Source organism: Copadichromis virginalis, linkage group LG8, assembly GCF_057382275.1.
Source record: "Copadichromis virginalis isolate Kocher_CV1m ecotype Utaka linkage group LG8, C_Virginalis_male_GT1.1, whole genome shotgun sequence".
In the NCBI taxonomy this organism is placed as follows: Eukaryota; Metazoa; Chordata; class Actinopteri; order Cichliformes; family Cichlidae; genus Copadichromis; species Copadichromis virginalis.
In genome coordinates, this window is record NC_140625.1 from 1,023,050 (window position 1) to 1,050,323 (window position 27,274).

General features: G+C 43.1%; 2 protein-coding genes across 11 annotated transcripts in view; one reads left to right on the forward strand and one right to left on the reverse strand.

Annotated features, from left to right (window-relative positions):
* The window catches only part of ccdc57 (coiled-coil domain containing 57), a 24,571-nt gene extending 12,479 nt beyond the window's left edge, over positions 1-12,092 (reverse strand). For 2 of the 8 annotated variants that reach the window (XM_085465376.1, XM_085465369.1), the window contains exons 1-5: positions 12,007-12,070; positions 6,643-6,717; positions 3,839-3,997; positions 3,553-3,715; positions 729-821 (exon numbers count right to left, since the gene is read on the reverse strand). In XM_085465376.1, the coding sequence (XP_085321502.1) occupies positions 729-821; positions 3,553-3,715; positions 3,839-3,997; positions 6,643-6,686 (459 nt within the window). In that variant the 5' untranslated portion in view covers positions 6,687-6,717; positions 12,007-12,070. Of the gene's footprint in view, positions 1-728; positions 822-3,552; positions 3,716-3,838; positions 3,998-6,642; positions 6,718-11,867; positions 11,933-12,006 lie in introns of those variants that run through there. The other 6 variants (XM_085465371.1, XM_085465370.1, XM_085465375.1 and 3 more) reach the window with 6 other exon arrangements.
* Positions 12,035-27,043, forward strand: LOC146702478 (monocarboxylate transporter 4-like). 3 transcript variants are annotated; one of them, XM_085465377.1, is made up of 7 exons: positions 12,037-12,098; positions 13,287-13,447; positions 23,957-24,210; positions 24,292-24,435; positions 24,603-25,204; positions 25,345-25,525; positions 26,148-27,043. In XM_085465377.1, exons 3-7 carry the CDS (start codon positions 23,988-23,990, stop codon positions 26,453-26,455), a joined length of 1,458 nt encoding a protein of 485 aa, XP_085321503.1. In that variant the 5' UTR covers positions 12,037-12,098; positions 13,287-13,447; positions 23,957-23,987; the 3' UTR covers positions 26,456-27,043. The 3 variants fall into 3 exon arrangements, with proteins under 3 accessions (XP_085321505.1, XP_085321503.1, XP_085321504.1); XM_085465378.1 differs by lacking the exon at positions 12,037-12,098 and adding an exon at positions 12,112-12,177; XM_085465379.1 differs by lacking the exon at positions 13,287-13,447 and having other exon boundaries at positions 12,035-12,098.
* Positions 27,044-27,274: the final 231 nt, after the last annotated feature.

Consider the following 27,274-nt stretch of genomic DNA (forward strand, 5'->3'; position numbering starts at 1 on the left):
AATTCTGGGCTGTGGAGAGAATTTAAAGGGAAGGTGGTCATGAGATATTTTAGACCCCCCAGAGATCGTTGCTAAAATGAACCAACTCCTGACACTTGTTGGCGAAATTGTGGTACTCACTTAGGAACCCATTCACACATATTCTGGTCATGTCCATTGGCTCCGTTTGGAAGGACATATTTAAAGCTCTCAATAGTTTCCCAACAACCGTTAACAAAAGACCAACAGTTAGCCATGTTAGGGGTACTACCAAATGGTTTTACAGGAAACAATAAAGAGTATCTCTTGAGAATCTTGCTTACAGCAGCACTAAAGTGTATCATCATTAAATGGTTAAATCTTGATTGATAAAATAAGAGAGATTTATCAGATGGAGGGAATAACACATGCTCTGCAGATGCAGAGAGGATTGTTCAGTGATGACCCATACATGCTTATTGTTTCAATAATCCAGCAGAGGTTCACTCTGTTCATTTATTGCTACTAAGATTGCCACGTCTTATTAATATTATTTGAAGTTTTTTTTTATTTAACTTCTACATTGCTGCCCTGTTCCTGTATCTGTTCAACTTGTGAACATTGACAAGTATAAGTTGCAAGGTTGTAAATTATAATAGAAAATGGGTTTTAAAAAAAGCTGAATGACAGCAGGAGCTCTGTTCCAGCACGCTTTGGCTGAGCAGCCAAGCCGTAGACTGATATTAGTGTGTGGTTAAACATGTGCTCACCTGTACAGCCTGATCTTGCTCCCTGCTAGTGGACTGGAGCAAGACGGTCAGATCATGCAGCTGCTGCTCTCTCTCCATCAGCTCAGCTTTAGCCTGACACATGAAAACTGTGTTACATTCATAAAACATCCTGGGCTTTGAAACCAGCAGCTCTCCTCTGTCAGTGTGCTGAAACTGAAACAGGTCACTGTTGAGGGGGGGTGGGGGCCACCCGAGCCTGCTGCCATTACCAGCAGGTTTGCTGTGTCTCCCAGCACATCAGCATGGAGGAGATTCGGGAGATGGACAGTTACTCTAGGAGAGCTGAAGGGCTGTAGCAGGTCCTGAACCCCTCAGCAGGTCTGCTTCTGCACAGGAATGGGATGACTGGCACTAGCCATAGAATACCAGTATTGGCAGATCCACCCTGTGTTTTTCACAGATGAAAGAAGCTTCACCCTGACCACAGGTCACACGTGAAAGAAGCTGTGGAGAGCGTTATGTTGCCTGCAACATTGTTACAGACACCATCACATTATGGGGAAGGACTTTCATGTAGGGATTGGTACCAAAGTACCATCAGGGTGTACACCTCACCCCTGGCGTCGTTGCCCACCTCTCAATTTTAAATACATGTAGACATTGAGGGCTAGCAGGAGGGACCATGCGCTTACCTGCTGCTCTCTGGCAGGTAGCTCCATGCCCTCCTGGGTTTTAATTGCACCTTAGAACACACATGCATCAACACTACAATGAGCGGGTGGAGGGAGGTTCGGAGTCTTCTCTCACCCCCATTCTCTGCGACCTGCTGGAGCGGGGGGGCTAGGAGGAGGAGTTGGCCATCCGACTGCGGTCTGGAGTGTGGGGCCTCCCTGCTGCTGCGGAGTCGGGGCGGTCTGCCTCCCCCCACCGCAGGGAAAAGGGTAACACCACCTGGGTCTGGGTGCAGTTCCCCCTCCAGGGGCGGGGGCACCTAGACCCGGTTTGTAGAGTACGCTTGGGGAGTGTGATCGTGTGTACAGCGTCTCTTTATGTCTGTCTCCACGTTGGTTGAGTGTGGAGTAAGTGCATATGAGAGCATGAGGGTGGGAATGGATGTTTGTATCTGTGTGTGCCTGTATGTCTGTGTCTATATGTCAGGTTGGGTGTCAGGCGCCACCTCCCTGGGGACATCTCAGGCCCTCCAAGGTTTGGAGGCCTAGCTCCACCCACCACCACTTCCCCTGCCAGTGGCGGACCCCCTCAGACATCGGTGCGTTGGTGGTTCTTTGTGTCCGGGGGTGGGCGTCCAGGTACACACCGGCTCACTCCTTGGCGGCCGCTTATCGGGGCCTGGAGCCTGGGGCTCGCTCGGGCACTTCGGAGGTGGGGTGCCCCCGGCCTCTCGGCCTGGGGCTCGGTCACTCAGGGGCGGCTGGCTGCCGGCGGAGCTCACGGGCGCGTCACTGCAACTCCCCCTGGCTTCTGCTCCGCGGCTGCTGAGTGAGCCCTCATCTGGGGCTCTCCTCAGCTCTTTCTGGGACAGTGGCGCGGCTGCCCCTCTGTTGGTCTTCCTTGGTCTCTTGTGTTCTGGGGGCCTCTGGATGTCTGGAGTTTTGATCTCCTCCATACCTGCTTCATGCCCTGGAGGACGGGGCTGTGGCCCCCCCACACCCTCTAGCAGATTATTACATGAAGGAACCTTTTAAAAAAAAAAAAAACAAGCGCGTCCATGCTCACAGGTGTACACACGGGTGATCACAAACTACACCCTTTTTGGCTCCTACCTCAAAGCACACTGTGTTCTGTTGATCTTATGTGCTGCACAATAATGTTTAACATTTAGTATTTACTGTCATATTCCCATATATCATTGTGATGTTGTTTATTCTATTACTCTTGTTCTCTTCTGCTTGCTTTCTTTTTTCTTTCTCAGCAGGTGATCCAGGTGATTGATATATGCATTTTTTTTCTCTGCCCGTTCTGTTGGTTTTTGTTTTTTGCCCTTCTCCCCCGTCCCTCTTCTCAGCTGTTTCTCTTTCCCTCTTTCTTTCTCCCCTTCTTTCCCCCAGTCAAGTCTGTCCCGTATTCAGTAAGTGAAAATAAAATAAACAATAAAAGGTGAATCAAATGGACCATTACGGCAAGGCTGGGATGGTCAGTTTGGTAAAGTAAATTCGTTGGGCATCTTTCTTTGCCTTTAGACAAGAATTCTGATGCAAAAGAGCCAAACGGGACAGGCAGAAAAAAAAAAAAAAAAAAAAAAAAAAAAAAGGGATTGGTAAGGACATCTTGATTACATCTTGGGATGAAATCCTTGTACCAGTGTCAGACCCTACACTGGTGCAGTGGGTCCTGATGTAAATTCAGTAGGACACCTCTGGGACATTATGTCGCGGCCCCAGAGACACTCCCAGGTTGCACCTCTGACTGTTCAGGAGCTCCATGATGCCCTGGGCCAGATCTGTTATCTCATCAGGAGCATGCCCCGATGTTGTCAGGCAACGTGAGGACCATACAAACTCCTCAGTATCATCTCTAACTGCTACAAGGAAATGTCATCCACACAGACTAGCCTGCTGCATCCGAATCTCTCTGTAATCATGTCCATCATTCAGTCCTTTCATTCCTAACACTACCATCAGTCTGTATGAGCGTAGATCTGATGTGTTCTCATTTCTCGTTTTTTAAATGACACCTGCTGACATGAACACGCGTGTAACAGAAAACACGTGAAAAAAAGTCTCTTTTTTCTGTCCTGCAGTGAACTGTCCAGCTTCCATCACTGCAGGTATTTCAGTTAGCATTAGTGCTAAAGTGCACACAGAGTCTATTGAATGGGTTGGGTTATGTGTGAGCCACTGACCTGGTCTCTGGCCTCGATCAGGTCTTGTATTAGCTGCTCATTTGCAAGGTAGTAGTCCGCCTTTACATCTTCAAAGCGTCGCTGCCATTCCAGCTCCATCTGCACGCTGTTCTTCTCCAAGACTTTCTCTCTGTTGAGGCCAGCTCTCAGATGCTGTTTGTACCTGACAGGAAATTATAAATACAAAGAGATGATGCCCATACTCCCTGTTTATTACTCCATTCAATGCATCAGGAAGGACCTCCATGGCACTCCCGACTTCGTATTTCTTCTTTCCCCCTCTCACCTTTCAGTCTGTTTCCTGCTCCGCTCCAGCTCAGTCCTTAGTGTGGTTTCTCTCTCCTGCAGGCTGATGATTTGTGTGTCTTTCAGGACCATTTCACTGGACACCTGCCTGACATACTCGTCCCACTGAGTCCACATTTGTGGCTGCTCTGTGTGAAGCCTTTGAAAATGCAGACCGAATAAGACTAGTACTTAAAATATGGGCTATTATATTTTATATGTGATATTGCTGTGTGTTGGACTAAGCCTTAGGGAACATGGCGAGAAAAGGTGGCTGAGGAGGAGGACGTAAAATGAAATGCTGCTGTGAGAGAGACAGGAAGCTAATCCAGACACGCCCACGCCTCTCACGTGAGGGTCACTGTGATTAAGGCTCATGTGAGAATTTTAGCAGCTATGGTATCAGTTTCAAAATCCTAGGTCACTTCCTCGTTGAGTATTCATAATTCAATTCAATTCAATTCAGTTTAGTTTTATTTATACAGCACCAAATCACAACAGCAGTCACCTCAAGGCGCTTTATGTTGCACAGTAGATCGTACAATAATAGATACAGAGAAAAACCCAACAATCATATGACCCCCTATGAGCAAGCACTTTGGCGACAGTGGGAAGGAAAAACTCCCTTTTAACAGGAAGAAACCTCCAGCAGAACCAGGCTCAGGAAGGGGCGGGGCCATCTGCTGTGATTGGTTGGGGTGAGAGAAGGAAGACAGGATAAAGACATGCTGTGGAAGAGAGACAGAGGTTAATAACAGATATGATTCAATGCAGAGAGGTCTGTTAATACATAGTGAGTGAGAAAGGTGACTGGAAAGGAAAAACTCAATGCATCATGGGAATCCCCCGGCAGTCTACGTCTATTGCAGCATAACTAAGGGAGGATTCAGGGTCACCTGGTCCAGCCCTAACTATATGCTTTAGCAAAAAGGAAAGTTTGAAGCCTAATCTTGAAAGTAGAGATAGTGTCTGTCTCCTGAATCCAAACTGGAAGCTGGTTCCACAGAAGAGGGGCCTGAAAACTGAAGGCTCTGCCTCCCATTCTACTTTTAAATACTCTAGGAACAACAAGTAGAATAGAATAGAATAGAATAGCCTTTATTGTCATTGTACAGAGTACAACGAAATTGGAGTGCCACTCCCTTGGTGCAAGTTTCAATAATAAATATAAATGTAAAATATAAAAAGTACAATAAAATAATCGCAAGTACTCAAACAATAGTAAGTACAATATATACGGGATAGCAGCATTAATATAATGACAGTATGAATAGCAGCATAATATAATGACAGTGACTGTATGGAATAGGTTCAATTGTTTTTGTGCTTATTTACTACGGTGATAGCTCTGGGAAAGAAGCTATCCCTGAATCTGTTTGTCCTGGTTTTATGTGACCTGTACCGTCGGCCTGACGGTAATAGTTCAAACAGTTGGTTGCTGGGGTGAGAGTGGTCCTTGATGATATTGCCAGCTCTGCTGAGGTACCGAGAGTTTGCAGTGACCTCCAGGCTGGGCAGAGAGCAGCCAGTGATCTTCTGGGCTGTGTTGATGACCCTCTGCAGTACTTTCCTGCCCGCAGCTGAGCACCCTGCATACCATGTTGTTATGCCGTACGTTAGGATGCTCTCTATGGTGGCTCTGTAAAATGTCACCAGCAGCCTCTCCTCCAGGTTGTTCCTCCTGAGCACTCTCAGAAAGTGGAGACGCTGCTGGGCCTTTTTAACCACCGCCGTAGTATTTGCAGTCCAGGAGAGGTCATCAGAGATCTGCACGCCCAGAAACCTCATGGAGAAACCATGAGGTTTCCATGAGGCCTGCAGAGCGAGAGCGAAGTGCTCCGATAGGGTGATATGGTACTACAAGGTCATTAAGATAAGATGGGGCCTGATTATTTAAGACCTTGTATGTGAGGAGCAGGATTTTGAATTCTGGACACAACAGGAAGCCAATGAAGGGAAGCCAAAACAGGAGAAATCTGTTCTCTCTTTCTAGTCCCTGTCAGGACTCTTGCTGCAGCATTTTGGATTAGCTGAAGGCTTTTCAGTGAGTTTTTAGGACTTCCTGATAATAATGAATTACAGTCGTCCAGCCTGGAAGTAATAAATGCATGAACTAGTTTTTCAGCGTCACTCTGAGACAGGATATTTCTAACTTTAGAGATGTTGCACAAATGGAAGAACGCAGTCTTACATATTTGTTTAATATGTGCATTGAAGGACATGTCCTGGTCAAAAATGACTCCAAGGTTCCTCACAGCGTTACTGGAGGCCAAGGTAATGATGAGCTCTGAAACCTGACTGAAACTCTTCAATTAAGCCATTCCTCTGCAGATGCTCTGTTAGCTGTTTGACAACTACTCTTTCAAGGATGTTTGATATGAAAGGAAGGTTGGAGATTGGCCTATAATTAGCTAAGACTGCTGGGTCTAGAGATGCTTTTTGACTACAGCCAGCTTGAAGGCCTGTGGTACATAGCTGATTATTAGAGATAGGTTGATCATATTTAAGATCGAAGAATTAATTAATGGCAGGACTTCTTTGAGCAGTTTTGTAGGAATGGGGTCTAAAAGACACGTTGATGGTTTGGAGGAAGTAATTATTGAAGTTAACTCAGAAAGATCAATTGGATCATAATAACTTTATTACTTCATTAAACTCAATAGGTGCTGTTTACTCGTTTTACTGAGGCTACTGCTGGTTAGGGTTAACAAACACAGCTGACAAAAACACTGTTACTCCAAAGGCTACGGTGACTCACTGTTATTTCAAATTGAGGTTCTACAGAAGAGTTTGGCTCTGACTTACTTCTTATTGTGGTAGTCTCGCTCCACCTGTAATTTGTTCTCCATCTGTTTCAGCTCATCTCCACGATCTTTTATTCTGCAACACACACACACACACACACACACACACACACACTTTTACATAGCTTTAAATAACATCACTCAAGTAAAGACAACTCCTCGCAGTTGCACTGAAATAAAACTTGTTAATGTAAAGCAACATGTAGAGCTCCTCAGTCATCCTCACAGCCTGTGGACCACTAGACCCTTCAATCAACAGCTTAAACATACTGTGAAACATATTTTTGCAAATGACATATTTCCTGATATCGTTCTAGAGCCCTGTCCTGGTTTCATTTGGGGATTGCATGTTATCTAAACAGGGACAATAGAGGTGCATGGAATCTAGTTTGCAGAGCTTGTTGCATTGAAAATTAAACAATGACATTTAAATATTTAGCAAAACCAATTTGTCTTTCCAGATCCAACGTCTTAGTGTCTATTGATAGCCCACAGACCTCTATTGTTTTCACTAGAGGCAGACGAATGTTTCAAAATGTGTGCAAATAAAGAGAAGTTCAAATCGAGTTCATCATGACAAAGAGAAACATGAAAAAGTGCTGATGAGCGTCCCACTCTGAACAGCCCGACTGCTGAGTAACTGCAAACACACGGCTACACTGGTCTTACTTCATTATTTCCAACACCAACATTGTTCTGGTGTTACACGTTCACATGTTTTCACATCATCCTTCTCAGAACATGAAACAAATATTCTCACATTATTACAGATTTCTATCAGACATGGAGCTGAAAGCTAGTCTAAGTTTAGGAGACAGACAGCCTCTACTTTAAAGATCAGCCTTCAATCGCTCTGATGAAGCCTGGAGTTTGGCTGGGTCAGCTATCCTGCTATGGCCTCAGGCTGCAGGCCGACTGCCTCCATGCACTGAGCGTTTCCTCTTCACTCACTTGTTTTCACTCATGCATTTCTATAGTTCACCTCTCTGTCCTCTCCTTACTGACCCTGCATCTGTAGGTGGACACTTCCTGTTGAAAGGGACTTCTTTCCTCGCAGTTGTCAGCGGGCTCATAGAGGATCATGTGATCGTATTACAAAGAGCCTTGAGATGATTGTTATCATGAGGTGCAGTTTAAATACAATGAAAAAAATGTTTGTTTTAAAGCACAGCTTTCCACTCCACATGCTTCGTGTCCCGCGCCTGCAGCATGCTACAGCGTGCCCATAACCAGCTCATGTTCTATAAAACCTCGCCTGGCTTAATATCACAAGAGTGACCACAACATCTGTAAAGTACATAACAATAATCATAAATGCAGTCACAGTTTTTTTATATCTATAGCTGCACGACTATAGTCAAGACAATTAATCATTATTAGGATTAAACATATCACTGCTTTCACATTCATGTGGTGCTGCCAGTGTACAAACCTTTGCATTATATAAAGACACAGAGCGCCTCTAAGAAGAAAGATGACCACACACACACACACACACACACACACACACACACACACACACACACACACACACACACACACACACACATCCTAATTGTAATGAAATCACTGTCCTCCTCTTTACACTGTGCCACATGCTTGTTAATTAAAACTTCTTTGCAGACAGGTAAGTTGTTTATTCACCTTGATTGACTCTCCAATAAATGAGAAGCTACAACAGGGATGTCCAAAGTCCAGCCCAGGGGCCAATCATGGCCCTAGGTCTGATTTTTTATGGCCCGCTGCCACAAACAGAATTAATAAAGCGTACTTCCTCTGTCCACCTTATGTTGTCAGCACCATGAGATGCGATGCATGAAAGCTTTATACACACGTCAGTAAGTGTCGTTTAAAATGAGGCTGAGATACTGACGTTTCAGGTTTGATCTTTGTGTTACTCTGTGAATGAAAAGTCGTTTTATTCTGTTAAGGCTTGAATGAACCTGATCTCCATAATTCTTGTGTTATTGAAAATAAGGTGTGAAAAACACCTCTGAGCTGCACACAATCTGCAGCAAACAAATAAACCATCTTTAACTCCATTCATTAGACCTGCAGGACGGATGTGACTAAAACCTGAAGCAAATAACTCGACGTCAGTGAGAAGTGCTCACAGCGGGTCGTTTGGTGGACGGAGTTTCTCTCTGTAGGATCGTTACCTTGCAGCTTGATGTATCTTGAGGCTGCCGCTGTGATTTGGTGCTATAGAAATTGAATTGAACTGAATTTACATGCAGTGCAGGTTTTGTCACTTTGGAAAAATAACTACATGAGGGGATAACGCCTCCTCTGCCTGGTAAGTTGTCCTCGTTCCATCCAGGTCGTGGTTTTCTAAGGAGGTCAGGAAGAAAGGGACTGCACTTCACCTCTCAGCCCAACAGCTTCTTCACTTCTAGTCAGTCAGCTGATTACTTTCCGAGCTCATTAGACTCTAATGGATACGCTGCACCGGCTCACTGTTGTGGATGTCTGATTGAGTGCTGGGCAACAAGGATTAGTAACTTTTTTTTTGTGGTGTGTTTTCAGACTACGTCCAAAAACAGATGATGTTGAGTCTCTTTGAGGATCAAGGTCCTTGTTATGTATCTATCTAACCTGGTTACTCATTCAGAGGATTCCAGGTAACTTCCAGCTCCATGGTGCAGCTAACAATCTCATTAACTCTGTGTATGAATCATTCAAACACAAAAAGTCTCTAACTGAAGGTATGAACCAGTGTTGTGTCGACACATAACAGCAGTAAATAAGTAAGCAAACAAAAACTGTATAGAGCCAAGAAGAAGAATGAAACTCACGGTCTTGGCCCTCAAAGCTGGACCATTGCAGCTGGGTCCTGATAACACTTACAAAAGAATCAATGTCAGATTGTACCTGTTCTACTGTGTTACAAGGAGCCTGTTGGAAAAACACTGCATTTGTTCCCATTTCTTTCACTGACTACAAAAAACGTCAAAGAAACAGGAAACAGGGAGAAAACGCTGAAGTACGCCAAATTACACAGATTTTGATCCACCGTGAGACACGTGAAAGACGGGAACAGCTTCATTTTTCACAATGACAGTAATCAGTCACACATTGGTCTCCCCAATGCACCACGTGCCCCGCTACAGTACTGCACAGCTACAGTACTGCACAGCTACAGTACTGCACAGCTACAGTACTACACAGCTACAGTACTACACAGCTACAGTACTGCACAGCTACAGTACAGTACTGCACAGCTACAGTACTGCACAGCTACAGTACTACACAGCTACAGTACTACACAGCTACAGTACAGTACTGCACAGCTACAGTACTGCACAGCTACAGTACTACACAGCTACAGTACTGCACAGCTACAGTACTACACAGCTACAGTACAGTACTACACAGCTACAGTACAGTACTACACAGCTACAGTACTGCACAGCTACAGTACTACACAGCTACAGTACTGCACAGCTACAGTACTACACAGCTACAGTACAGTACTACACAGCTACAGTACTGCACAGCTACAGTACTGCACAGCTACAGTACTACACAGCTACAGTACTACACAGCTACAGTACTGCACAGCTACAGTACTACACAGCTACAGTACTACACAGCTACAGTACAGTACTACACAGCTACAGTACAGTACTACACAGCTACAGTACTACACAGCTACAGTACTGCACAGCTACAGTACAGTACTACACAGCTACAGTACTGCACAGCTACAGTACAGTACTACACAGCTACAGTACAGTACTACACAGCTACAGCTACAGTACTACACAGCTACAGTACTACACAGCTACAGTACTGCACAGCTACAGTACTGCACAGCTACAGTACTACACAGCTACAGTACTGCACAGCTACAGTACAGTACTACACAGCTACAGCTACAGTACTACACAGCTACAGTACAGTACTACACAGCTACAGTACTACACAGCTACAGTACAGTACTACACAGCTACAGTACTACACAGCTACAGCTACAGTACTGCACAGCTACAGTACTGCACAGCTACAGTACTACACAGCTACAGTACTACACAGCTACAGTACAGTACTACACAGCTACAGCTACAGTACTACACAGCTACAGTACTACACAGCTACAGTACTGCACAGCTACAGTACTGCACAGCTACAGTACTACACAGCTACAGTACAGTACTACACAGCTACAGCTACAGTACTACACAGCTACAGTACAGTACTACACAGCTACAGTACTACACAGCTACAGTACAGTACTACACAGCTACAGTACTACACAGCTACAGCTACAGTACTACACAGCTACAGTACTGCACAGCTACAGTACTGCACAGCTACAGTACTACACAGCTACAGTACTACACAGCTACAGTACAGTACTACACAGCTACAGCTACAGTACTACACAGCTACAGTACAGTACTACACAGCTACAGTACTACACAGCTACAGTACAGTACTACACAGCTACAGTACTACACAGCTACAGCTACAGTACTACACAGCTACAGTACTGCACAGCTACAGTACTGCACAGCTACAGTACAGTACTACACAGCTACAGTACTGCACAGCTACAGTACTGCACAGCTACAGTACTGCACAGCTACAGTACAGTACTACACAGCTACAGTACTACACAGCTACAGCTACAGTACTACACAGCTACAGTACAGTACTACACAGCTACAGTACTACACAGCTACAGTACTACACAGCTACAGCTACAGTACTACACAGCTACAGTACTACACAGCTACAGTACAGTACTACACAGCTACAGTACTACACAGCTACAGTACTACACAGCTACAGTACAGTACTACACAGCTACAGTACTACACAGCTACAGTACTACACAGCTACAGCTACAGTACTACACAGCTACAGTACTGCACAGCTACAGTACAGTACTACACAGCTACAGTACTACACAGCTACAGCTACAGTACTACACAGCTACAGTACTACACAGCTACAGTACTACACAGCTGTACTGTTTCAAGTCCAATATTCTCCAGGACTCAGGCTGCTGTCCTGGGGTTTCAGCTTCAGAGGTCCAGCTCTGTGACTCTGACTGTTGTCTGTGCGCATGTGCTGAACAGCTGGGTGCTGTATGTCATATACAGATTTATAGCGGTATTATGGTGGACACCACTTTAATGATGACGTCAGTGGCTGTTTCCATCACAGTCGTGGTGCGCAGCCGCAGAGACAAAGTTACAAACGTATAACTTTTACACTCACAGTGTGCTGTAGCCGGTGCATCACTCCTGCCGCGAGCGCAGAGACAGCCCGGTCCCTGAACCTGCTGTTACCGGATGAAAACAGGAAGTGCAAAGACGTAACGAGCACGCGCTCACACATCCGCCTATCGTTGGGTTACCTTAAACAGCTACGTGCACACCTGCAGGCCTGGTCTTCATGCAGTCACCATGTCACAGCTGGCGTGAACTTTTTGGCTTATTCCCCTGCGAGGTAAGCGGTTTCCATGGAAACCGTGCGTCGGCTAAATTGCTCCCCGGCTACAGCGATGACATGGTTCCTGTTTACTGCTGTGGGTTCAAGACTGTGTGCGATGTTGTGTTTGGTATGAGATGACAGATGGGCGATGAGGACAGTGGAGCACGGACTTCGTGTTCTTCTAGAAGTGACAGCTCGGAAGTGCCATTACATTAATACATATAACAGTCATGTCCCACCTGCAGTGATCAGTGCTCAGCATCACGGAGCGCCACCCTGACATAGTTCTGATGGAGCACGGTGTTGTGCCAAAAACTGATTTCCAATGTTTCTGTGTATTTTTTCTGTGCAATATCTTTACGTATGTTCGTAAACAGACTTCGGCGAACACGGTTTACAAAGGGGTTATATATAGAATTAAAAAATGATCTGTTTTTCAAGTATCTTTACAACTCTGTGTTATTGTACTTACATTATAACCAATCCGGTCCTTTATCCTCACTTAAAATATTTTTACTGAACTATTGTAATATTTGCTGCCGTTTCTGCTGTCCTGTTGGCCAGCTTACTCTTACAAAAGACATTTTTAATGGTAATGAGATTTTTTTAACTGCATAAATAAAGGTTACGTAAAAGTCATTGCCAAAAACTGATTGCGGCTTCTACCTTGTTACACGAATGTTGTTTGTGGCTCAAGATGACTTTCAGGGGTGTCAAACTCAAATACACACTGGGCCAAAATTCCAAACTGGGCTAACATTAATATTTATTGAAAAACAAATCTTCCTCTAGATATAAGAATGAATCTTTTCTTATGAACTCAAACACGCTTTGCTGAAAAACTGAATATGGAACAAACAAAGCTTAATACTAAGCAATATATATATTAGCTGTATAATACCAGTAGGCCAGCTCTAATAGGAATTTGGTATGGCTTCGCGGGCCAAATGTAATTAGGCTGCGGGCCAAATTTGGCCCACGGGCCAGAGTTTGACACCTATGCTTTATGTCATCCATAAGGGATGCATTTAACATATGTTTCACATATTATAGCCCAATAAGTTACTTATAGCAATTTAAATACGAGCAATCAGTTTTTGGCAAATACCGGAAATCAGTTTTTGGAAGACGATCACTTTTTGGGACAGCACCGGCGTCATCAGGAGGAGTCTTCTGAGCTTTGTTGTGCTGGTGCTGGTACAGATCCCTGACTTGGAGCGGAGTCCGGTTTCCTGCAGTGTGGATCTGAAAGCGGGGCGTGGTTTAGGCTTTCCGTGTGCGCGTCATGCTTCAATAAAAACGAACAACGGACGCGCGCTCATGCGAGGAAGTCCAGCCGCCAGACGCAGACAGCATCTCAGCAGGTACGTGATCGATGAGCGATATTTGTTTCATTTCACACTCTGCTGTGATTGTCGTCATCACTGGGTGCTACAGGTGGGGCGCGCAGCGACTGCTTCACAGTTTAATACAAGTTCAAATAGACTTTAAACTCTCAGAGTGATGGAGCTCAGGTGTATCTCAGGTCTGCGTGATGCACTGAAAGCTGAAGCTCTTATTGCTCCAGTCAGGCGCATGTGTGCCCAGCTGCATGCATCACACCAAGTTTAGTTTTTGGTCATTCAGTCTATTAAAGCGCATCAGCACAATGTAGAAAAGCATATATGGGACATGTAGCTACTGAGAATGTACTCTGTGAACACTGGCTCGTTCCCCTCGTGTGAAATTATGGGAAGCAGCACAAAAGTAGGCGATTAGACAGAAAGTGTCTGCTCGTGTCCTGAGTCGCTGAGACTTCAGCAGCTACATAGACGTGCAGCGTTTTCACCAGGTTGACTCGTCCGTATCTGACTGATTTCAAGATAATAATAATAATGCTGTTTGGAATAACCAACTTAGTAATAAATTTCTTGTATACATAGACACCATGTTGCTGTTGCACTGCCGGTTTCCACTATATTCGCCGCACATACAGCGACTGTATCACTGATACCGGTTTGTGCCAAAAACTGATTTCCAATGTTTCCGTGAGTTTTCTATGTGTAATATCTTTACTTATGTTCGGTGAGCAGGGTTTACAAAAGAGTTTTATATCAAATTTAAAGGTTCCATGTTTTTCAAGTATCTTTTTGACTTTGTGTGATTGTACTTACATTATAACCAATCCAGTCTTTCTGTCCACTTAAAATATGTTTGCAATATCTGCTATCCTGATTACTCTTAAAAAAGATATTTTTAGTGTCAATGATTTTTTTTTAAACTGCATAAATAAAAGGATATATTAACGTCACTGCCAAAGGTCGTGGTATTCTACTGGTGGTGCCTACTGGTGGTGGTCAGAGGGCCCGGTGGCGCCAGTGTCCGGCAGCCTCGCCTCTGTCAGTGCGCCCCAGGGTGGCTGTGGCTACAATGTAGCTGCCATCACCAGTGTGTGAATGTGTGTGTGAATGGGTGGATGACTGGATGTGTAAAGCACTTTGGGGTCCTTAGGGACTAGAAAAGCGCTATATAAATACAGGCCATTACCATTCTAAGGAGCTCGGAGCTGCAGGATTGTTGTTTGTGGCTCAAGATGACTTGATATCATTCATGAGGGATACGTTGACATATGTTTCACATATTATAGACGACACTGGGCTGAAGAAACAACAGTATCTGTGCAGAGAATCACAGATTATGGTGGCAGAGATGTTGCAACAGACTTTTAATTCTGTACCAGAACATCTAGAAGGTTTTTGTTTTTTCTTTTGGTCTGTTGAAAGAAAGCCCACCGTGGCAAACAGTTCCCGTTAACATGCTCGATTCTGGGCCCTGCTGTCCTGAGTTTTCTCATGTCTAATGTAGGAACAGGAAGACCAGTTTCTATCCACATGTGTGTGACTCGTTGGCTTCTAACATAATACAAACTGTCCCTGCCAGTTAAACAGTCATTCTGTTCTTTATCGACATTTCCTGCTGTTTAGATTTACATTTTTTTTTACTTTTTATTTTATTTATTTGAACAACTCTCCTGTCTAGTAATAATAATAATGGATTGGATTTATATAGCGCTTTTCTAGGCACCCAAAGCGCTTTACAATACCACTATTCATTCACTCTCACATTCACACACTGGTGGAGGCAGCTACGGTTGTAGCCACAGCTGCTCTGGGGCAGACTGACAGAAGCCAGGCTGCCATATCGCGTCATCGGCCCCTCTGGCCAACACCAGTAGGCAAGTAGGGTAAAGTGTCTTGCCCAAGGACACAACGACCAGGACAGAGAGCCCAGGGATCGAACCGGCGACCTTCCGGTTACAGATGCGATTCCCAACCCCCTGAGCCACGGTCAACCCAAGTACACATACAGTTTCTTCAGAAAAACAGAATACTAAGAGAGTCACAATATATATATATTTAATACACATATATAATGGTAATTAGAAAAATAAGATAAAGTAAAAGAAAAGAAAAGGAAACATGCCTGCGGTGTCAAACATTTCATTCATTCATTTCAAATTCTCTTTTTTCTGTCTATCTTCATTCAGCTCTCTTTTTTTTTGTTGTACGTTAACCATTTTCCCCAGTCATTCAAAAAGCGTTCTTCCTTCAATTTCAGTTTATATGTAAAGTTCTCCATCTCCATAATGTCCTGCACCATTGCTACCACTGCTGCTTTCCTGGTGTTTCTGTCTTAAGCCAGTTTTTGGTGATGGCCTTCTTTGCTGCCAAAAGGAGAATCTGAGCCAGGTATCGATCCTTTACATCTACAGTACCTTCCAAGTATCCTAGATACAAAACAAGGCAGGTTCTGGGAATTGTATAACCTGATATATCACAGAGAGCTGAGTGAATTTTAACCCAGAAAGTGTGAATTTCCCTGCATTTCCAGAAAATGTGTGTATGGTCTGGTTCATCCCATCCACACAGCCTCCAACATTGTTGTTGTGTATTGGTTTGTTTATTTTTAATCTTAGGTGTAATAAAGTAGCGAATTTGATTTTTCCAGATGAATTCTCTCCACCTCAATGAGTGAGCTGTATTCTTATGTTCTTTCCATGTTTCATACCACACCTCAGTGATTTCTTCACTCAGCTCTCTTTCCCATTTTACTTTAACATATACAGTTGATTCCTGTCACGATTCCATCAAACATTGTAGACACTGTTTTTGGAATAACACTTTTATATGCTAGCATAATTATTTTTATAATAGGATGGATTTTGTCTTCCTCTATTTTTATGTTTTTATTAAAGTAATCTCTCACCTGTAAGTATCTGAAAAAATCCTTGTTTTTTAAGTTGTATTCCCGTTTTAATTCTTCAAAACTTTTAATTTCTCCTTTTTTGATTAATAAACAAATTGCTGTGATTCCCTTTTCATTCCAATTTTTAAAACCAAGATCCAATTTTCCTGGTCTAAATTCTTCATCGAAGGCTATCCATTTTAGCAAACCAAGCTCTTTGCCAATTCTCAACTCCTTTACTGTGTCATACCATACATTTAATGTAAAGGATATTATCGGGTTCCTATCTTGGTCTTTAGTTATGTATTCAGGGGTCTTTTTTATACCCATGTTTGTTTGGATTGGGACATTGAGTGTGGAGAGCTCCACATCCTTCCAGCGAGCCCCGTCATCATCACTACACCAATATGTTATCTGGCGTATCTGTGCAGCACGAAAATATTCTTTTAAATTAGGAAGCGACATTCCTCCTTTCTCCTTAGTAAGCTGTAAAGTAGTGTATCGTACCCTTGGCCGCTTGCCTTCCCAGACAAATCTAGATATATACTTATCCCATTCTGAGAATATGCTTATCGGAAAAAAGAGGAATAAATATAGCAATCGTGGTAAGCTATTTATCTTTATCACATTTATCCTGTCACTAAATCCTAACGGATATGTATTCCATCTTTCCATATCCTGCCTTATCCTGTTATTTATATGTCCATAGTTACTTTGATATAGTTTGGCATAGTTTTTGGTTATATTTATACCTAAATATTTAAGGGTTTTTGCCTCCCACTTTATTTCCCATTCCTTAAGATTTTGAGTTGGTGTACAATTAAACATTAGAACTTGAGTTTTAAGTATATTTACTTTGTAGCCAGAAAGCGTACCAAATTTTCCTAACATTTCTGTGAGCTGCATAAAAGAGTTTGTGGGGTTTTTGAGGGCTATCAACACGTCATCAGCAAACAGACTAATTACATGCTCTTGTTTATTGATTTCTATTCCTGTTATTAGGGAGTCTTGTCTAATCATTTGTGCCAATGGCTCAATATACAAGCAAATAAGGTTGGACTTAAACAGCAACCCTGTCTAGTTCCTCTCTCTAGTTGGAACGTCTTTGTCAATGAGCCGTTAACTTTTAGTCTTGCAGTCGGTTTGTCATAGAGAGATTTAATACATTGGATTGATTTCGTAGTGAACCCGAACTTTGCCATGGTTAGGTACAGGAAGTCCCAGCTGACTCGATCGAAGGCTTTTTCTGCGTCTAAACTTATCAACGCAGCCGGTATCTTGTCTTTATGTATTTGGTGTATGATGTGTAGGGTCCTTCTAATATTGTCTTGTGCCTGTCTATTTTTGACAAAACCTGCTTGGTCCTCATCTATCAGGTCTGGTATAAACGACTGGAGCCTATTTGATAGGATTGTAGGGTCGATTTTATAATCAACATTTAACACTGATATAGGCCTGTAATTTTGGCAGTATTCTCTTTGTTTTTGTGGTTTTGGCAGCAACGTGATAATTGCCTCCCTCCAAGAGGAGAGAATCACATGTTTAGTGTGAGTCCAATTAAGAGTCTGGTGGAGTAAGGGTATCAATTCTTTTTTCAAATTTCTTGTAGCATTCGGCAGGAAACCCATCACTGCCTGGTGCCTTGTTTGTTCTTAATTTTCCAATCGCTTGCTGTCATGCGATCATTTTGTATTGTTCCAATAGAGGGTGGATCTAAGGCATCTAAAAATGTTTTGATATCATTTAGGTCATTATTAGTAAGTGCATTTTGGGTATACAGGTCCTTATAATAATCGGTAAAGATACTTTCTATCTCTTCTAGGTTATGTGCCATTTGTTCTGTCTTAGAATTATACAATTTGTTGACTGTTGTTTCTGTAAACATCTTGCCAATAGCCGTGCAGCTTTAGGGCCTGATTCATAGTAGCTCTGTTTTACATATCTTGCTTTTACTTCTGTTTCATATAAGAGTAAATTATTAATTTTCTTCTTAAAATCTTTCATTTGTTGTTGTATCTTGACATCTACCTTGCGTTTGTGTTTCTTCTCCAATTGTGACATTTCAACTACATACTCGTTATATTGCTTCATCCTTTCTCTTTTAAGGTTACTTGATATTGCGATTAGTTTCCCACGTATAACTGCCTTCAAACAGTCCCATAGAAAAACTGGATCTTTTTCACTGTTGTCATTTTCTTCTACATATGTTTTGACATCTTTTTGTATTTGTTCTACCACAGATTTATTGTTTAATAGCCCCACATTTAGTCTCCATATTGTGTTTCTTGGTCTACCTTTAAGATAGATTTTTAAGTAGATAGCACTATGGTCCGACACATCTGCCACTCCAATCCAACAATCTGTTATTATATCTCTATTCCCTTTTTGCATAAAGAAGTAGTCTGTTCTTGAATATACACAATGTGTTGCTGAATAATGACTATAATTCCTCTGTAGCAGATGGAAAGCTCTCCAGACATCAAAATAGTTAGTGTCTTCCAGTGTATGTCTTACTAATTTTGGAATTGAATTTGTATTTTTCTTCAGGCTGGTTGTGTCCAAATGACTATCTAATATCACATTGAAATCTCCTCCACATATGCACATACCTTCTGCTTGTAGCACAAGAATATCAAAAATTAATGTGAAGAATTCCTTATTACTTTCAGGGGGCACATTCATCAATGTGACCAGTGTTTGATGAAACACACCCTTCACTATAACATATCTACCTTCCTTATCCTTTATTTCTTTGTGAGATTGAAACTTAAGGGAATTAGTTATCAGAATTGCAACCCCTCTTTTCCTAGAGTTTGTGTGAGAGCTGTAAAAGGTGTTTTTGAACCCAAATTTCCTCAGTTTTTCATGTTCTATTTTTGATAAATGAGTTTCTTGTAGGAAAGTTATCTGTGTCTTCTCCTTTTTCAGTTTAGTCATAATCTTGGCCCTTTTAACTGGGTTACAGATTCCATTAACATTTAAGGACATACACTTTATTTCTTCATGTGTAGTGAGCATTATCCTTTTGTGATTTACTGGCTGTCTTTTGAGACCCCCACAGGCACTCCATTGAACCCTTGTTTAAACAAAACATTTTCATTAACAAGTTACAAGTTAGTTTAACTTTGTACAGATAAGAGGACTTCAATAAAGAGGTACCAGCCACCTTCCCCACCTGTTGTTCCTCTCTTTGTTTTTGGGGGGTATGTCTCTCATATTGAAAGGGCCCCCCTCCAGTAATGAGATATGACTCACGAAAGATTGTCACACTCATACTAGTCCTTATTATTATATTATATAGTCCATCCCTAGCCAACTTTGTGTTTCCATGTAATCCTACCAGACACACCTTAAATCCATCTTGTTGTCATACGTCTCCATATACGCCTCTCATGCATGGTTATTGTTATGCTGAAATTCTTGAAGTCTCTCACGAGCTCGCCTGCGAGCCACCCCAGCAAACGTGGGCCGGACCGGTTTCCATGTCGCTGCCCCGGTTGACAGACTTCCCTCTGTGCTCTCTCTCTCTCCTGGCTGTTTATCCCTTTTTCCACGTTGTATCCTCTCGCTTGCAGGTCGTTAGCAGCCTCCTCTGCTTTGCCACACGTTTTCACTCCATTTGGCCAATGGACTTGCATCTTGCTGAGAGGAGTCTGGAAGCGGATGCCTTCTTTCTTTAATATCTTTTTGATATTCACGTATGCTTTACGTTCTTGCACCATTCTTGCCGAATAGTCGTGGTCAAAATAAACCCTGCTTCCGTCCAGAGTGACTATTGACCTTTTTATGTATCATCTCTTTGGTTGTGAATTGTTGGAAATTGACAACGACTGACCTCGGGGGGAGACCTGCTGCTGTTTCGGGGTTAACGCTCGGTGTGCGTGTTGAATCTGGAGGTTGATGTTAATATTAAGCTCCTCCCTGAGCCAGACTTCCAGAAACTGGGCCAGCGATTCTGCCTTAGATTCGGTTCCCTCTTGTATCCCGTAGATCCGCAGATTGTTACGTCTGGATCACAGTTCCAAGTCATCCAATTTGGTCACCATCGATTTTTGTTCTCTCATTAGTTCTGTCAGGGTTTGATTGGCCTCGTGGCTCCACGTCTCTATTTCTTCTGTGTGCGTCAGCGCAGCTTCTAATTTCCCTTCTTGTTCTCTAAGTTCTGTAGTCATGCTCTTAAACTGCTGGTCGATGTCTTCTTTGAATTTAGACAGTTCGTGTCTCATTTGGCCGGTAATTTCTTCTTTGAATGTCATGAAGTCTGATTTCAATTCGTTTTGGAGTGATTGAATTTGTTTGCTAATACAATCCAGTCCGTTTTGAAACGCGGCCATATTAGCTTCAGGTGCTAGCTTGTCCTCGTTGTTCGGGTGTTTTATGTCTTTACCTTGGGTGTCCGTAGTTCTTTTATTCTTTGCTTTGTTGTCCCTCCGCTCATCTTCCAAAGTTGTTTTGTCTCACGCTTTAATTCGTGTTTTAGCGGAGTTTATCTACTTGGCTTGCGGGAGCTCTGTACTTATGCGACCGTACTGCTCTACCGCCACACCGGAAGCCCCCTAGGTTTACATTTTATTTGTTCAAATTTTACAAAAGGTCATAATTCAACAAGCTCATATTCTCACAGTCATTGAAGGTTTCTCATTTATATAAGTATAATTAGAGCCCACTATTCAAAGACATGCATGTTAGGTTGTCTGATGATTCTGAATTGGTCCTGGTCATACTGTCCTTTCCAAGCATACAGCACTTTGTTCTATAGACCTGCTACGAGCCATTTGTTTCCTGTACACTGTTACAGGAGCCCGGTCTGCATTGCTGGCAGTAAGTTGGACTCCTCCAGGGCTGCTCTTTGTCACCGAGTCTGTGCACAGTTTTTATGGACAGAATTTCTAGGGAGGGAAAGAAGAAACTGACGGACTTATTGGGGGCGTGGCCACAGTGAGCCGGACCCTGCACCGGCCCGTTGTGGTAAAGAGAGAGGGCATAGTGTAAAAGCAGAGCTCTCGATTTACCTGCAGATCTACTTTCCTAATCTAACCGTCTGTGACGCAGCATTTTGAGTTCTTATGCTGAATATGTGCTTAGTTATCGTGTTGCCATTATTAGTTAGGATTTAGTTGAGTTTTATACTTGTTTAGGTTTCCATCGATGTCCCCTTCTGTAAGTCTGTCCTTGTCTTCATGTCTACATCTCTCAGTGTTTCCTGGTTTATTTTGAAAGAGTCGTGTGTTTCTTTGTTCAGTGTGTTTAGTTTCACTTCCCCTGCAGCGTCATTATGTTCATTTCAGTCAGCTGTGTTTCCACTTCCTCCTGTCTGTATTTAAGTCCTCTGTCTTCTTCTCTGTGGTACGTCCCTTCACGTCTTATCAAAGTTCATTCATAGTTATCACAGTTTAGACACAGTTATTATAGTCTGTCACTGCTCATGCTGCTTTATTTTTGTATTCATGTTCACAGCCTAAATAAACAGTGTGCCTTTTTAAAAAAAAACTTAGTTCCACCTCCTTCCCTCTCTGCTCTTGGGTCCACTGCATCATCACATTGGCGTACCCCGCCGTGACAGTGGCACTGCTGAGAGACATTTGATTGGAGCTCTGGAGGAGATGGCTTTGAGACAGGGAGGTCTGGGTGTTCCTGCCGCAGCCACAAGCTAGTGTTCAGGCATGGTACAAAGCAAGGAAATACTTACTCTGAATAATCAGTCAGACTTATTGTAAATTGTGGACCACACACACCAAATTTCATTTTAAGTGTTCAACAAAAGGGACGTGAGACAACAGAGCCAAAGCGCACCACTGTAAAGGAAAATGTCTTGCCTAATTTATGGTATACAAAAAGAAACACAACTTCATAAAGACAATTAATAGATCAAAAATAATTCAGGAAATGTGATTATTTTTTCCATGTAACTTGGAATAAGTCAAATTAATTATCCAACTATAGCCAGCTACACCTAAATGAAATGAACTGTGTTTCTAGAAGATGTTCCTTAAACGCAGACATGAGCACACTCCTGATCATAGGCAATGGAAAAAAAGCCACATAACCTTGATGACAGCTGGTCCCTGGGATACCCATCAAGATAGTCCTCATGCCACACCTCATCGTTGCCTCTTGGTCATGCTTTATTCAATTCAATTTAATACAGTGCCAAATCACAACAACAGTCGCCTCAAGGCGCTTTATATTGTACAGTAGACCCTATAATAATGGTAAATGGACTGGTTCTTATATAACGCTTTTCTACTCATCTGAGCACTCAAAGCGCTTTACACAACTTGTGCATTCACCCATTCGTAAAAGCACATTTTTCTAAATGCTTTATAGCTAACATTCACACTCCGATGGATGCATTGGAGAGCAATTTGGGGTTAGTATCTTGCCCAAGGATATTTGGCATGCAGACTAGGGGAAGCCAGGAATCGAACCACCAACCTTCCGATCAGTAGACGACCTGCTCTACCACCTGAGCTACAGCCAGAGATAATAGATACAGAGAAAAACCCAACAATCATATGACCCCCTATGAGCAGCACTTTGGCGACAGTGGGAAGGAAAAACTCCCTTTTAACAGGAAGAAACCTCCGGCAGAACCAGGCTCAGGGAGGGGCGGGGCCATCTGCTGTGACTGGTTGGGGTGAGAGAAGGAAGACAGGATAAAGACATGCTGTGGAAGAGAGACAGAGGTTAATAACAGATATGATTCAATGCAGAGAGGTCTGTTAACACATAGTGAGTGAGAAAGGTGACTGGAAAGGAAAAACTCAATGCATCATGGGAATCCCCCAGCAGCCTACGTCTATCGCAGCATAACTAAGGGAGGATTCAGGGTCACCTGGTCCAGCCCTAACTATATGCTTTAGCAAAAAGGAAAGTTTGAAGCCTAATCTTGAAAGTAGAGATAGTGTCTGTCTCCTGAATCCAAACTGGAAGCTGGTTCCACAGAAGAGGGGCCTGAAAACTGAAGGCTCTCCTGTCTCTACCACCTGAGAGCATCTCTGTATGACATTATAAGGCTCATTAAGCTTGAGTCAGACAAACTGACTGGAGATTATTTTTTAAATAAAGAGGAGTTTAGTATTTTGGCCCTGGGTTAGACACAGGAGATAGTTTGATTGTACTGTCATGAACTTTAACATTTAACTGTAGAGTTTGAAATGTAGCTCTAGGGTTTCTTTACGGTTTCTCTAAGCACTGCATGGTCTGTACTTGGATTAGCTGAGAATCCACTTGGAAGATCGGCAAGTGTCTGGAAGATTTCCTCCTTGAAAAAAATGCCCTTGTTGTAGCATGATTGAGTTCAGATTTTTGGAAATGACCTTATAACCCCTCCAACAGATTGATAGGTAGCAACATTTAATTCATTTCTGACAACTGCTGATGTCTCCAGACCAGCAAACAGCCAGACAAGGCCGTACGTGCTGATGATCCAGTAACTTGCAGCACTGTTAGCTTGCTGAGGCTGCATAGCAGGCTGAGGAGATGCTCCTGAGAGACAGCTTATGTTTGCTTTATTTTTCCTTTTTGTCACAAAGTCTGTTTAGTATGATTTACTCACATATTGAAGAATCTGCAGCTGTGGCACAGCTTTTGCATTGAGTTGGTTGATGGCTGTATTAAGTCTGTGCTTTGTACCAATGTGTCTACAGTTACTGACCTCATCATAGCTCCCAGAAAATAATGGGAGGAGCGGTGTTGGATGATGGACCTCCTGGAGTGAAGGCGCCAGATGGAGGCTGGGGTTGGGCAGTGTTGGCGGGATGCTTCGTCATCACTGGCTTCTCATACGCGTTCCCCAAGGCTGTCAGCATCTTCTTCAAGGACCTTATTCAAGAGTTTGAGGTTGGCTACAGTGCCACAGCTTGGATCTCCTCAATACTGCTTGCCATGCTATATGGCACAGGTACCCAAGTATAACACATGAAACTGCTAATAACTGATTGCACACGTATTCTGTGTACTGACTGATGAACTGTGTTCTTAGGCCCTCTGTGCAGCGTGCTGGTCAACAGATTTGGCTGTAGGCCGGTGATGATGGTTGGAGGAGTCTTTGCTTCAGTGGGAATGATTCTGGCTTCCTTTGCCAAAAGCATCACACATATTTACCTCTGCACTGGAGTTATTACAGGTAGAGTCACAAAAAGTGTTAAATATTTAGACTTTGTGAACAAATTTATGCTCAGAGTGGCAAGTACTAGTCTGTCTGTCTTAATTGAATAATTGATCCAATAATCAATTAATGATTCATTAACCCTGCAATGTGACTCATTTCTCTATACTTGCGTCTCTCTGCAGGTCTGGGTCTAGCAATGAACTTCCAGCCATCTCTGATAATGTTGAACTGCTACTTCAGTGAGAAGCGTCCTCTAGCCAATGGCTTGGCAGCAGCAGGCAGCCCTGTGGCGCTATGCTGTCTGTCTCCATTGGGGCAGAGTCTCCAAAACCAGTATGGTTGGCGGGGTGGATTCCTTATACTAGGAGGCATGCTGTTCAACTGCTGTGCCTGTGGTGCTCTCATGCGGCCCCTGTCCACCCCTAAGAAGTCCCAGATGCTGGAAGAAAACACTCTGCTGGCTGCAGACAAACCGAAGGCAAAGAAGAAACTATTGGACTTCAGTGTGTTCAAGGACAGAGGTTTTGTAATCTATGCCATTGCAGCTTCTGTGATGGTGCTAGGCTTGTTTGTGCCGCCTGTGTTTGTGGTCAGTTATGCTAAAGGCCTTGGCTACAAGGACACCAACTCAGCACTGCTGCTCTCGATCTTAGGATTTGTTGATATGTTTGCCCGACCTGCATCAGGACTCATAGCAGGCATGAAGCGTGTGCGGCCTCGAAGCGTCTATCTCTTCAGCTTCGCTATGATCTTCAATGGGTGCACTGACATCATAGGATCGCAGGTAACATTGCAGTCAAGTCCTCTTCAAGTAGAATGCTTCCAGTTGGCGAGTTGTCTTAATGATTGCAGATCTGGGTCGTAATAAGTGAATATTGTAAACTGGGCCGTATACGTAGTGTGAAACCTGTTGTCTCATTTCAGGCAAAGAACTATGCTGGTCTGGTGGTCTTCTGTATTTTCTTTGGTATATCATACGGGATGGTTGGAGCACTTCAGTTTGAGGTCCTCATGGCCATTGTGGGGAAAGAGAAGTTTTCCAGTGCCATCGGCCTGGTGCTGCTAATGGAAGCTGTTGCTGTGCTGGTGGGACCTCCTGGAGCAGGTCAGAGTATCCAAGCAATGATGGTGCTCTCTCTGTTACCATCCCGCCCACATTTAGAGTAAAATATCTCATCTGTATAATAACACCTAATCCTCAGATTATCAGTTTAATCTGCATCTCTTCACATCTGCATGGGAAAATGTCCGAGGACAGGGTTGCAACCACCATGTTGCCCTCGATGCAAAACAATATTAATGATAATTATTAAAATAATAGAAAGCTAGTACGGTGGGGTTTTTCTGGATGGGTTTATACTGTGAAGTTTACTACTTAATCACCTCAGCCAACATGAGTAGATCCAGACTTAAAGTGTTTGAGCTTCAGATGCTTTTAAGCTAGCTATAGCTGTCCCAGCACTTCCCGAAGAACATCAGCTGTCATGTCTTTTACAGAGATGTTGACTTTGTGTATCTGTTTAAGATAAAACCAAAAATAACAACACTTGGTTCATCCATAGTCAGTGACAAACACTAGGTCATGTACTCTGCTCCATCTTTCTAACACGCATGGACACAAACCAACCGTTACATGTGTCCCTTTCTTAGTATCCTCCTTGTTTTTATAAAGTGATCACGGGAACAATGAACAACATTCATACTAACACCGTTGCACTCTCCACCAGGTCGGCTCCTGGACGCTACCCATCAGTACATGTACGTGTTCCTGTTGGCGGGCTGTGAAGTGACAGTATCTGCCTTTGTCATTGCCACCGGGAACTTTCTTTGCATTAGGAGGGAACGAGAAGATGGACAGGCTAAGATTGAGATGGCCGTAAGCGCCGCTGAGCTGGAGGGCCTCAACCAGGCGGCAAACGAAGAACACGATGGAGGCAAAAAGGAGCAGACGGGAAAAGAAAATGGAAAAGTCCGTGTTTTGAAAGTGCAGGAAGACATGACTGTGACGGAGGCACCAGAAGACACCGGGAATTAACATTAGTATTAGCGAGATAGCATAAATTGTACCGATAGGACACAGAAAGATCTGATGCTACGGTAAAAAAAAGAAAGAACTGACATTTGATCACAAATGTATATCCAAGTGTCACAGGTTCACTAGCTGCTTTCAGCTGAAATGGCTCTAACGCCCCACACCTGTAAGAGGAAAAACTCATCACCAGTTTGAGTGTAGAATCATCTTTTTAGTTATCGGTCTTATTCATCTGTAAAAAACATCCTACAGCTGCTTTCAATCACATCTCCGAGTCTGTGAGCAGACGCAGCTCGTCTTCAGGGTGAAGCTTGACGTGCTAATAAAAGAACATGTTTGCAGCTCAGTCTGTGGGTTCCTCTGGGTCATTTGTGCAACGGTTTCTTGGTAAATTATACAAGAACAGGAAACATATTTAGAAAGAATGGCTGTTGTCATCCAACATGCCCATAAAAGGCTTCACGATATACTGCTGCTGTTCACCTGCTTGTCTTACTCTGCTGGACAGTCGTCTGTTTCACATATAAAGTGCTGTTTCTTATTATTTTAATGTGCTGAATCCAAACCTGACAATTAAAATATCTGATTAGCTGCTGTCTCCAAGACATTTATTTTTACACTACATGTTGTTTAGATGAGTTTTTTTTTATATGTGTTTGGTAATATCTGACCTTTCTTCATTATGAAACAATAATCAGAGAAACGTCAACACAGATTAGTCTTAATATGAAAGCACAGCAGGGTTATTGCAGCCCCGCCCTCACATTGTGAGCAATGCTGTGACGTTTCTCAGTTACAATAATGTGACATAACTCCTGCCGT

Coding starts and splice junctions, on each gene's coding strand:
- LOC146702478 (XM_085465379.1), top strand. CDS start 23,988: ATGGGAGGAGCGGTGTTGGATGATGGACCTCCTGGAGTGAAGGCGCCA. Junction 24,211..24,291: donor TGCCATGCTATATGGCACAG/GTACCCAAGTAT, acceptor CTGTGTTCTTAG/GCCCTCTGTGCAGCGTGCTG. Junction 25,205..25,344: donor CTGACATCATAGGATCGCAG/GTAACATTGCAG, acceptor GTCTCATTTCAG/GCAAAGAACTATGCTGGTCT.